A 13,635-nucleotide genomic window follows, 5' to 3' on the forward strand; every position below is an offset into this window, starting at 1 on the left:
ACAGGAATCATAAAATGTCTTATCAGAAGAGCCAAAACTAATTGTTCTACTTCTGATTTTCTACAGAAAGAACTTTCTATTATCCAACAACACCTGAAACTCAATGGCTTGTCCGAAAAGAGTACTCAACATCTTCTTGATTCTTATAATCCACCACAAAACAATGAAGATTCAATACATCGAGTTCCAATTCCTTACATCTCCGGATTTCAGAACCTTTCAGAGTCTAAACTGGACGTTCTCTTGAAAAAAGAATCCAAGAACATCAATCCTCCATTCATCACAACAAACCTGAAAAATCTGGATTATCTCAGCACGGGATTGAAACTAACCACAACAGCCTTTGGTCAAAAACTTGCCTCTTACATAGATCCCGTTATAAATTTGAACGTTTATTCAAAGAAAGTGTAAAGGCCTTATTCCATCGTCCTAACCTGAATCGGAATGACTGTATATCTATATCAAAATCTGGGAAAGTGTAATCAGGATAACTCATTAATTCATATTAATTTTATGTTATTTAATATTATTAATTAATATCTTTATTTCAATCATGTCTCTGCTTAAAAATATTCCCTTTAATACTTAGTGATATAACATCACGTGGCTTGTTCTATTTTTAAACGATCTATTGTTAGTATTCCACCTTGTATTTTTTTTTAAAACTGTTCTTGTAGTGCCACTGAAGATGGTCTGCTATTTCCAGACCAAAATATTTGGTTAATTAAATATCTTTCTTGTGTTTACGTGCATATATTATTCAGTCTTTATGTCACAAGTATCCTTAAAACATCAAATTATAATATTAGAGATAGAAGCTAAGTATTTTTCAATAATTGTTGATTGCACCACTGATATTTCATGGCAGGAGCAAATGTCCTTAATTGTAAGATATGTTTTTATAAAAGAAAAAAATAAAGAAACCCAAAGATATTATACAAATAGAGGAAAGATTTCTAGATTTTATTAAAATTAATAATACAACAGGAAGTGGTATGGCTGAAGTAATTTTAAAATTATTAGAAGAAAAAAACTTAAATATTCAAAATATCCATGGTCAAGGATATGACAACGGGTCAGATATGAAGGGGAAGAATGCAGGGGTACAAGCACTTTTAAGGAACAAATATCCTAGAGCATTTTTTGTGCCGTATTCTATGCATTCCTTGAACTTGGTATTGAGTGATGCAGCAAGCTGCAATGTAGATACGGTTTTATTTTTTGACATTATTCAGTCAATCTATAATTTTTTTTCTTCATCAAGTCATCGATGGGAAGTTCTTCTAAACCACATCCAAAATTTTACTTTAAAACCTTTATGCAAGACAAGATAGGAAAGTCGTGTTGAAGCTGTAAAAGCAATATGAAATCAAGTAAAAGAAATACATGAAGCTTGTATTTGAATTTTCATCACAGATGATGACAGCTTAATTGGGCAACAAGGCATTAAAACAAAATTGGAAGTTAGCTCGTTAGCAAAAAAATTCATTCTTTCAAGTTTATATTTGGCACTTTGTTTGGTATGACATTCTAAGTGAAGTCACTGCATCTAGCAAACAATTGTAAAATCTCTTGTAATATTATGGACACCTTGAAATCATTAGATGTCACGAAAAAATTCTTGACGTCATACAGAAGTGAAAATAATTTTTTGAAAGTTAAGCACCAAGCCCATAACTTTGCTCTAAATATTGAGTTAAATGCTGATTTCCCAACTAACAACAGCACACGAACTCAACATGTAAAAACTCAATTCGATTATGAATGTCCTGACGAATCAATTACTAATTTTGAGCGACAGTTTCAAAGTAATTTTTTTTAATGTAATTCTTGATTCAGTAATAACATCAATTACTGAGAGATTTGAACAGCTAAATAAATATGAATCAATTTTGGGATTTCTCTTTAACATTGGTAACTTAAAATTTGATAATGATACAGTAAAAAAAAACTTGTTTCGACTTAGAAACTGTTCTGTCTGATGGTGATCAAAAAGATATATCAGCAATAGATTTATTAGATGAATTAAAATATTGTCTCAGAGGATATCAAATAATTATTCTCCCAAAGAAATATTAAATTATATTTGAGCATATAACTGCATAAGTCTTTTTCCTGATGTGTACACATCACTACAAATTCTTTTAACAATCCCAACTACAGTTTCAAGTGCAGAGCGCAGTTTTTCTACATTAAGACTTATTAAAAATTATTTGAGGTCCACAATGTCTCAAGAGAGATTAGATGGCTTAGCCACTTTATTTATTGAAAGTGATATAGCCAAGAAATTAGATCTAGAAGAAATAATAAAGTCTTTTGCTGAAATTAAGGCTAGAAAGGTTTATTTTTTTAAATAATTAAAACTCTTAATTATTAATTTAGATTTTTTCATATTTATTTTGTCATATTTAATATGATTTATGTAATATATATAAATTGTGTTAAAATTATGTATGCATATATAATAAACAAAAATATTTTATTTAAATTAAGGGAATATTCAATCCCACATTGTTTCAAAACCGAATAAGAAACTCAGAGATCGGAATCAAAGAGTTTCATGCCGAATATAGTATAGTAAACTATAAAAGTATTGGCGAATACTAGCATAAGCCAAAGCACGTAGTACAAACTAGGGCAACTCGTAGCAAAGGTGAGTAAAGGTCTGATCACTATTATTAGTATTTCTCATAATGTAAAACACATCTCCTAGGAGATGTATGATGTTATACATTATGGTGGGAGGTCACTACCCAGACCGGTTTCGACCTTTATTGAGGTCTCATCAGTGAGTACGTAGACTAGAATTAATACCAAGGGTATAGCGAAAAGAACTTATATACTTTGCTATACGAGTTGTCAAAAAGGATGCACCCATTAAATTACTTAAATGTAAAGAGCTAATAGGCTTCACTTCGGCAATGTGACATTATTTAAATCAAGGGGATATTAAATCCCACATTGTTTCAAAACCGAATAAGGAACTCAAAGATCGGAATCAAAGAGTTTCATGCCGAATATAGTATAGTAAACTATAAAAGTATCAAGTATCGGCGAATTCTAGCAAAAAAAAATTTTTTTATTTATTATTATTATTTATTTATTCACTATATATATATATATGACAGAATGATCATTTACTCAGTTAACATACATAGTTTTATGAAAAAATTGAATGACTGAAACCGAGATTTAATTAAAAAAGGTTTTAATATAAACACACTACTAGTTTCGGCCTGTAACAGCCTTCTTCAGGTGACATTATAAAAGAAAAAACACTAAACATTGAGGGTTAAAAGACTATGAACAACATAGACAGTCTTTATACATAATTAGCATGAAAACGTTGTAGTTGTATTTGAGGCTGTTCTTTCATTTGTAGCATTGTTGGGAGAGTGCGTGCTTGCTGCATCACGTGAATGCCAGTACATGATTACAGCTGAATGACTATCTGGGAGGTTGTAGCTTAAGTTATTTAGATGAACAGGATTGAAGATGATTTCTCTCGATTCCACAATTTTTCTCTCTATTTCGTCACTGCAACGGAAGATGTTTGTAGATTTTTCCCAGCAGACTTTGTGACTTTGGTTATCATCATTAGGATTAGCCGAGAAAAGGATATGACTTGATAATGCACTTGCTCGCTGTCTCTTGTAAGTAATGTCTCTCATGTGTTCTTCCATACGCATTTCGACAGATTTGTCTGTCTGCCCGAAATAAGGAATATCGCAGTCACATAATATTTTATATACGCCAGGGTATTTGAGTTGATGATGACAAGGTTTTGGGTGGCTAATTAAGGAACGGATCTTTGGAAGTGGAGTGAACAAGGTTCTGATATTGTATTTTTTTAGAACTTTTGCTAATTTATGTGAAACAGTACTTATGTAAGGAATAGATATATTGCTTTTTAATCTATTTGTTTCTTCTGAGTGATGTCTAGGAGGATTAAGAAGGAATTTGTTAATGATTTTCTTGGAATATCCATTAACTTCGAAAGAAGTTTTCAGATGGTTTATTTCTGTAAGCAGTTCATTTGGATCATCAAGAAGAGAACGGGCTCTATGTCCCAAGGTGGAAATTATTCCAAGCTTATGAGGAGGGAAATGAATAAATCATTTCCCTCCTAATTCGTTAATTCCTCGCATATATGGTGTTCCTAAAATCCATAAAGAGAACACCCCATTACGCCCAATTGTAGAAGGTATCGATTCTCCTACATACAATCTTTCAAAATACCCTGCCAAATACCTCAAAAGTTTTTCAGGGAAATCACCATCCTTTATCAAGAACACTACAGAATTTGTTACATACATCAAGGATATTACAGTTGATGAAAATGACATCATGGCTAGCTTGGACATAACTTCTTTGTTCGCTAATGTCCCAACAGATGAATTCCTAACATTACTCAAGGACATGTTATCCAAAACAATGTTAGCCTTGCTTACACATTGCATCAGGTCCGGTTACTTCAAATTTCAAGATAATATATACAAACAAAATCATGGACTGGCTATGGGTAATCCTTTATCTCCGGTTCTTGCAAATATTTACTTAGAAGATTTTGAAACCAAGGCTGTCTCTTCCTTTATTTTAACACCTAAAGTTTGGAAACGTTATGTGAATGATGTCTTCATTGTTTGGAGCCATGGACATGAATCCCTTATGGTTTTCCTCGAACATCTCAATAGCCAACATCAAAGTATTAAGTTTACTGCTGAGCTTGAAACGGATAATTCCTTGCCTTTTCTTGATGTCAAACTGACTCGCTCTACTGGTAAACTAAAAATAATTTCCACCTTGGGACATAGAGCCCATTCTCTTCTTGATGATCCAAATGAACTGCTTACAGAAATAAACCATCTGAAAACTTCTTTCGAAGTTAATGGATATTCCAAGAAAATCATTAACAAATTCCTTCTTAATCCTCCTAGACATCACTCAGAAGAAACAAATAGATTAAAAAGCAATATATCTATTCCTTACATAAGTACTGTTTCACATAAATTAGCAAAAGTTCTAAAAAAATACAATATCAGAACCTTGTTTACTCCACTTCCAAAGATCCGTTCCTTAATTAGCCACCCAAAACCTTGTCATCATCAACTCAAATACCCTGGCGTATATAAAATATTATGTGACTGCGATATTCCTTATTTCGGGCAGACAGACAAATCTGTCGAAATGCGTATGGAAGAACACATGAGAGACATTACTTACAAGAGACAGCGAGCAAGTGCATTATCAAGTCATATCCTTTTCTCGGCTAATCCTAATGATGATAACCAAAGTCACAAAGTCTGCTGGGAAAAATCTACAAACATCTTCCGTTGCAGTGACGAAATAGAGAGAAAAATTGTGGAATCGAGAGAAATCATCTTCAATCCTGTTCATCTAAATAACAACTTAAGCTACAACCTCCCAGATAGTCATTCAGCTGTAATCGTGTACTGGCATTCACGTGATGCAGCAAGCACGCAATCTCCCAACAATGCTACAAATGAAAGAACAGCTTCAAATACAACTACAACATTTTCATGCTAATTATGTATAGACTGTCTATGTTGTTTATAGTCTTTTAACCCTCAATGTTTAGTGTTTTTTCTTTTATAATGTCACCTGAAGAAGGCTGTTACAGGCCGAAACTAGTAGTGTGTTTATATTAAAACCTTTTTAATTAAATCTCGGTTTTAGTCATTCAATTTTTTCATAAAACTATATATATATATATATAATTATTAACTATATATATATAACTGCCCAGGTGGTTAGCCTTATCTGAGTTAGCTGCCTTGAGTTGGTCTTCTCTGTCTGGGATTGCTCTCCAGTCATCCCTGCAATTGACTATAACACCAAATTGAAGTAAGAGGATGGAACCATTTAAAAAACCATAGCATAAATAGACAAAAATATATCATAGCATAAATAGACAAAAATATATCCCCCCCCCCCCCCCCGGTGAAAATTGCATAATGTAGGTGGTCTACACCATCTAGTCAAAAATTTGATATCTCCTAGAATGCTTCTTTTTAAATACAAAAATCACCTGACTGAATAAACATTTAGATGCCATATTGATGGTTTTCAAATCCATGTTTCTTTCTAACCTTCCATAAATTATATTTTAATTCATTAATTAAAAAAATCAAAATTCTTTTCCTATTTTTGACAGGTGGTGTGTACTGCAAACAAATAACCTGTTCTGTTGTAAGTAATGGAATCCCCACCACATTACATAATCTGTTCCATGTATGCAGCACAAGAGGGCAGCTGTAGAATCCATGTTCTACTGTTGCCAATCAGTAACAGATGTTGCAGATTGGATCTTCAATGTTAAAGTACCTCCATTTGATGGTATTTACTGGAAAGTGGCCATATGTAATTCTGCAAGCAAGATCCCTTCTGTTAGAGTATCCTTTGAACTTCAATAAGTTATGAAACAAAGTGTTGCTGTCAGTACTCAACTGCAGAAGTTCACGACAAAAGAAATTAAATATTTTTTTTTATATCAAATTTTACTTTTTCAATGGAAAGAATGTCCATGCCTGAGTGTTTTAGTGTTCAGGAACAATCTCAGCTTTTGGACCTTTATAATCATTTACTGTTAGTTGCAAGCGAGTGCGAAAATTACAGAACTATAGCACTGATTTCTCATGCAAGTAAAGTCTTACTTAAGATCATTCAGAAAAGACTGGAACCATTCATCAAGAGAGAAATGCCAGATGAACAGGCAGGATTTCAAAAAGACAGAGGAACAAGAGATCAAATCGCCAATGTGAGATGGATAATAGAAAGAGCACAGGAATATCAAAAGAATGTCTACCTTTGCTTCCTTGACTACAGCAAGGCTTTTGACTCTGTAGATCATGTGAAACTGTGGAATGTGTTAAGAACAATGGAAGTATCAGAGCATTATGAACAAGAAGCTACTGTCCGAACAGATCTTGGAGAAACTGAGTATTTCACCATAGGTAAAGGGGTGTGACAAGGATCTATTTTTCTCCGTACCTGTTCAACTTGTACAGCGAATACATTTTAAGAATGGCAGGGCTGGAAGTCTTTGGTTGGAATTAAAATTGTTGGAAAAAATATAAATAATTTGAGGTTGCAGATGATACCACCTTACTAGCAGAATGCAAAGAATATTTGGAGAAACTTATTATGAAAGTTAAAGAAGCTAAATATGGTCTTAAACTTAACCTCAAAAAGACAAAAGTTATGGCAACATGTGAACTTAATGATTTTGAAGTAGATGGGGAGAAGCAGTTAACAATTTTGTGCTCCTAGGATCCCAAATTGATCAAGATTGTTATTGTACTGAAGAAGTTAGAAGAAGATTATTACTCAGAAAGAAAGCAATGACAAATTTAAGCAAGATCTTTAACGATAACGATATTAGCCTCACAACAAAAATTAGAATCGTGAAAGCAATGATATTCCCTGTGGTACTGTATGGATGTGAAAGTTTGGCCCTGAGAAAGAATGAAAGAAGGAAGATAGATGCATTTGAATAATGGGTTTGGAGACACTTACTAAGAATACCATGGACTGCAAAGCAAACCAATAAATCAGTGATAGACAGAATAAAGCCAGATTGCTCCCTCGAAGCTATGATCATCAAGCAAAAATTGCATACTTTGGACATATTATGCGAGCAAATGACAGTCTGGAGAAGATGATGATTCTTGCTAAAGTTGATGGAAGTAGGAGAAGAGGAAGACCACGAATTAGATGGGTGGATGGAGTTAAAGAAGCAACTGGAATGCGCTTGGAAATTCTGAAAGATATGGCCAGGGACAGATCTGAATGGAGAATGTATGTTCATAGAATCACCAGGAGTTGAAAACGACTTGAAGAAATATAACAAACAAACAAACAATTATTTACTCTAAACAGAGGAAGATGAAAACCTACAGGAGAAGGTCTTCACATGTGTGATTAGTCTGCAATATTTTATAGATTTTTTAAGCTTTATTGCTTAAATAGCAGAATTTTAAGAATGGAAGCACAAATCTTCCATGCTTCTTTGATAGTTGAAGAAATTCCTTTTTAACTTCTTGGTATCAGCTGGACCAAAAAAATTCAGCAGGCTTACTATATAATTGCTTTTCTTCAGCTTCTGTGATATTATAATATTTATTATAGACAACTGAACAGGAAAGATTATGGTTTTGAATACTATGGCTTTAGAAGAAAAGGAAAGTATCCCTATTTTCCAATCTTCTAAGCTTTATTGAGGTCTTGTCAGTGGGAGCCAGATCAGAAGTGATACGAGTGTGGTCTGAAAAGTTCTCGGCCTAACAATGGAAAAACGAATTTATAATTTCAAAATTATTTTTATTTTTCAACACAATCTCCCTTAAGACTAATACATTTATTTCAGCGATGCTCCAGCACTATTAGCCTGAATTTTACTGAATCTTAGCCAGATCTTACTGAAAACCTGTGGTGGTTTTCAGTAAGATCTGCAAAATACCCCTCTAGAGCTGCAATCACCTCTTGATTTGAAGAAAAATGCTGACCAGCGAGGAAGAGATAGAAGTCAGTGGGATCCAAATCCGGGGAATAGGGTGGATGTTCTAACACTTCATAGTTCAGATCAATTAAGTTTCTCATTACCAAAACACTTTTGTGAATAGGTGCATTGTCCTGATGAAAGATATGATTTTCTTCTTCTGCAAACCAGGTATTTTCTCACGAATTTTTTTGTTTAGTCTGGTTAAAAGATTGTAATTATATTCCCCGGTTATTGTTTTACCCTTTTCAAGATAATTAATAAACAAAATACCTTTAGCATCCCAAAACACTGATGCCATAATAGTTCCTGCTGATGGAACCGACTTTGTCATCTTTGGCACTGAACAACTGGCTTCTGCCCACTGTTTTGACTGCTGTTTGAATTCTGGTGTGTAATGTGAATCCAAGTCACATTCATAATAATTTATGAACTTTGAATGAATTTCTTTTGGCATTAAACCTTCTTTTACAAAGAATTTTATAACCTCACAATACTCAATTTTATAAATTTCAAGGGATACAGACAACACTTTTACTTCAGACAGCTGTATAAAACAGTTGGTTGTTTAACTTGTCTCAGTACTTGCATGATTTCTCATGAGCAGAAAGAGAAGAAGGGAAGGCAATTCTGTTTTAAAAGGATGTGGTAGGACTGGTGCTATGAATTATAAACTGTTTACTATCTCTGGTAATGTCATCAGCATATACTGAAAAAAAGGCTGGTTAAGAATCGTGCCCAAAGATTGACATAGCAGTATGATTCTCTAAAGAGAAGCATGGTTTTGTTAAGGGCAGATATGCTTTAGCAGTCGGCTCACATTAAGAGCTGGATAACTGAAATTGATATCTGGATTTTTCCTAGACAATTGAAGGATTTGACATGCCATTTTTTCTACAAACTCAAAAGGATGGATCAGTGGCTCACTTGCAGGTATTGACCATTAGTGTACTCCAGGTTCTCTACTTTGGCTACTATTGTATACTGCTGAAAACAATTAGGGGATATTTTGGTTTTCTTCAAAAAAAAAATCCACTAATGCCTTTTTATTCTCATATAGGGAGTAGGCGAGGCTGTTTAGCCCTATCTAACTTTTAGAGACTAAGTGGGCAGTTCAATCTCCACTGGCCCAATCAGAGATAGCTGGCCCAAGGCTATCACTAATTAAGTGGCATGCCGTGAAGAGAATGGCTCAGCAAGCTGCTATCTCATTGTCCCTAACCCTAACACAATATATTTAATGTCTGAAATAGTGTGGGATCTACGGTCTATTTTCTTGAGTTTACGGGACGAAAAACCGGCTTGCCTGTGCCAGAGATTGACTAACTCGGGAACCGGTCGAAAAAAGGCTTAGAAAAATTTCCTCTAGTCGCCGACTAGACTCGAAATCAAGTCTTCCTTCATGCGGCCAAGTGCCATGGTGTGCAAACACCACATCCACTGAGCTACACAGGCTCTTCTTTGGTTTTCTTGTTAATTATAAAGTTATAAAAATAATTTAGGAATGTAACACATTTATTTTAAAATACTCTTAATATACAACAGTGTAGAACACACAACTGCTTACAAAATCATTTTGAGACGGCAAAATGTGTCTTAGCTGTATTAACATGAGGGGGGGGTATAAAAGTGTGGCTTGTTGCGTTCACTTCCACAGTGCATAATTATCACTTCAATTGTAAACTTGTGTCACCTACCACCCATTATTTTGTTAAAAATGCCAGAGCAACATGATATCTGGAATCCATGGCTTGGAGAGCCATCGATTGATTCGAAGCTGTACAAATGCAGCAAGTTGTCACTCGTGTCATGTATCTCAAAGTGTAATTTTGTGACTTTGGAATAGCTTTCTGGAGATGGGAAATGTTCGAAATTGTCTTCATGCCATAGGTTTATATGCTCGAAGACCAATGGTTTGCATCCCACTTACTGCAAATCACAAAAGAGACCGAAGAATATGGACACAGAAACACCGCAATTGGACAAATGAGGATTGGGCTTGTGTACTTTTTAGTGCCAAGTCCAGGTTCACGTGAAAGTGCAACAAGAAATAATCCACAGTTTGTTCGTGGAAGACCGAAACATCAAGGTGGGAGTTTGATGGTATGGGCTGGAATAAGTATAGGTGGCCATACTGATCTCTGTTTTATCAGAAATGGTCCTTAACAGCCCAAAGGTAACACAATGAGATTTTGGCACCTATAGTTCATCCATATGCTGCTACAATTGGCCAAGAATTCATTTTTATGAATGACAATGCTCATCCACACCATGCAAAATTTGGTACAAGAGTAGTTTGAGGAAGAAAGTATTGAACAAATGTACTGGCATTGCTGTTTGCAAGATTGTAATCCAATCGAACATGCCTGGGATGCTTTAGGTAGACACTTTTCTGCTCGACTGGGCGTGCCACCACGCTTCAAGAGCTCAAAATTGCTCTCACAGAAGAGTGGTCAAATATCCCACAAAAACTGTTTGATCATCTTATCTGGTCCAGGCAATTACACCCTATCCATTATTATTATTATTATCATTACAGGCAGCTCCAAGGAGTCCTTAGACTCATCGAAGGAGGCCCAATATCATGTCAAGAACTATTCAACATTCACACAGTATCTCTCATACTTCACCTTGAACTCATTTACAGTCATGGCACACCCACAACAGACTCTGGCAGCTTATTCCACTGATTTACCACCATCCAAGTAAAAAACCTAGCTCTAACACCCTTGCTAACCACACTCTTACCAAGCTTCCATGGATGGCCCCTAGTCCTCCCACTACCAGTCCTATTCTCAGAAATATCTTCTGAATTAATCTTATAGAAACCCTTCAGTAATTAGAATGTATCAATCATATCACCCCTTTTTCGCCTATCAACCAATTCTGCAGCCCACAAATTCAACCTGTTCTCGTAAGGTTCATTCCATTGTCCTGCTATTATCTTGGTCACTCGTCTCTGGATCCTCTCCACCTCCTCCCCATCGAGAAGAAACCCTGGCACCCATATCTGGGCACAGTAGTCTAGATGGGGTCTTTTCAAGGCTCGATACAGAGGAACAATAACCTGTTTGTCTCTGCTTGTTAAAGTATTTTTCAGCAACCAAGTGATTTGATGAGCTAATTTAGCCACTTTTGCAATGTGCCCTTAAACTTCAACTCCCTATCCACCAACACTCCCAAATCCCTAGCCTCATCAATCTCCTGGAGTATGGTTCCACCAATGTGATATACTTAATCCATAAGTAAGAAATATTTATTCATGTATAAAGTACCCAATAGTTATAATTATTTGCAGAAATTTATAATTATCCAACAGAACCTAAAATATTCCCTAATTGTTTTGAGCAGTGTATACTTGTATATTAGTGATATTTGGGAGGGTCTCAGTGATAACTGGTAATTGGCTGAGCATCCACAAGTTATACCATAACTGCTCTTGCAACATGGCTTTGTCACAAAGTGTGTGTGTGTGTGTGTGCGTGTGTGCGCATGCGCGCGTATATATATATTGTCTTATGAAATGTAATGTGACACCAGAATATATAAACATACTGATATAAGCATGTCCATCACATGCTTTCACTCTGATGGACAAGGTTGTCTGAAAAATGCTTTTTATCTATTTGTTTTTCCTCCGGTGTTCCACATATGGATTTTATCTATAGTTGTAGTACAGGTAGAGCATACCACCGGCTAACTGGAGGAAATTAGTAGAAGCTCCTCAATGATGCTCTTAATTTATGTCAATATATGTTTTGCTTATATCAATATGTTTATATATTCTTGTGTCACATGACATTTCATAAGACAATATGTGTATGTATATATATATATATATATATATATATATATATATATTGCCGACCTGGTTGGCCGAGTGGATAGCGTATCCGCTCTCCAGCCAAAGGGCTGCGGGTTCGGATCCTGCCATGAGTATGGATGTTTGTGATTGTCTTTGGAAATACCAGTGGTGGTAGGCAATAGATGGCGTTGGTGTAGTTGTGGTCAGTTGTGATTGAATGGTGGAGACGGAGTTGTAGACCTGGTGCCCTCGCTCGATGAGTCCTTGGACTCCCTGGAGGTGTCAAATAAAAATAATAATAATATATATATTATTTTATTATATATAAAATATATATATAAAATAATAATAATAATTAAATATATATATAAAATAATAATAATATATATATATATATATATTATTGTTATTTTTATTTGACACCTCCAGGGAGTCCAAGGACTCATCGAGCGAGGGCACCAGGTCTACAACTCCGTCTCCACCATTCAATCATATATATATATATATATATATATATATATATATATATATATATATATATATATATATATATATATATATATATATATATATATATATATATATATATATATGATTGAATGGTGGTGCATATATATATATTCACACACACACTCATTTAGTGTTTTCTTTAAAGCTTTCAGGAACCGTGATTTTATCTATATAATGTAAATTCTTTAAAAGGTATTAATTATTTAGTGTTTCCTTCATGAACTCAGAGATGACTGTAAATATTGAATGCAAATTGTGTTAAATTTTTGCATAGATTTCATTTAATTTTATTTATTTATTTATTTATCCTAGATGTCTTTTAGCACTTACTCAAGCAATTCATCTTGTATTAGGAGGTAATATAACAGGCCCTCCTGGGAGTGGAAAAACTGAAACTGTCAAAGAATTAGGAAGAGCTTTTGCTGTTATGTTACACATTTTCCCTTGTACACAGCAAATGGAGTATAATTTTTGGGATAACATGTATAAGGGATTAGCACAGACTGGATCATGGGGCTGTTTTAATGGGTTTAATCAATTAAGTAATGATGCTTTATCTGTAGCTGTTATACAGGTAAGTATATAATTATAAATGTTTGTAATACATTGCAACAAGTCACATGTCTGGAAATCCATGCATTTCTTTATTTATATGTTGTTTGTAGCTAGTGTTTATTTCTGAGAAGTTACTAAAGTGAATTTTTTTGTCTTTATGAAAGAATAATTATTGAACTTTGATCAATCTCCTAAATAACCAAATTTCAACTAGGAAAATTTTAAATATATGGTTTACATTGCATTT

At 34.4% G+C, this 13,635-nt stretch overlaps 1 protein-coding gene across 1 annotated transcript in view; it reads left to right on the top strand.

Moving 5' to 3' along the window:
- Positions 1 to 13,635, top strand: part of Dhc93AB (Dynein heavy chain at 93AB) — a 1,274,973-nt gene that overhangs the window by 583,240 nt on the left and 678,098 nt on the right. Inside the window, exon 27 of the mRNA XM_090403805.1 lies at positions 13,146 to 13,407. Coding sequence (XP_090259931.1) covers positions 13,146 to 13,407 — 262 coding nt within the window. The remainder of the gene's footprint in view (positions 1 to 13,145; positions 13,408 to 13,635) is intronic.

This window comes from Typopeltis vanoorti, chromosome 1, assembly GCF_054136105.1.
Source record: "Typopeltis vanoorti isolate ZY-2024b chromosome 1, IOZ_Tvanoo_1.0, whole genome shotgun sequence".
In the NCBI taxonomy this organism is placed as follows: Eukaryota; Metazoa; Arthropoda; class Arachnida; order Uropygi; family Thelyphonidae; genus Typopeltis; species Typopeltis vanoorti.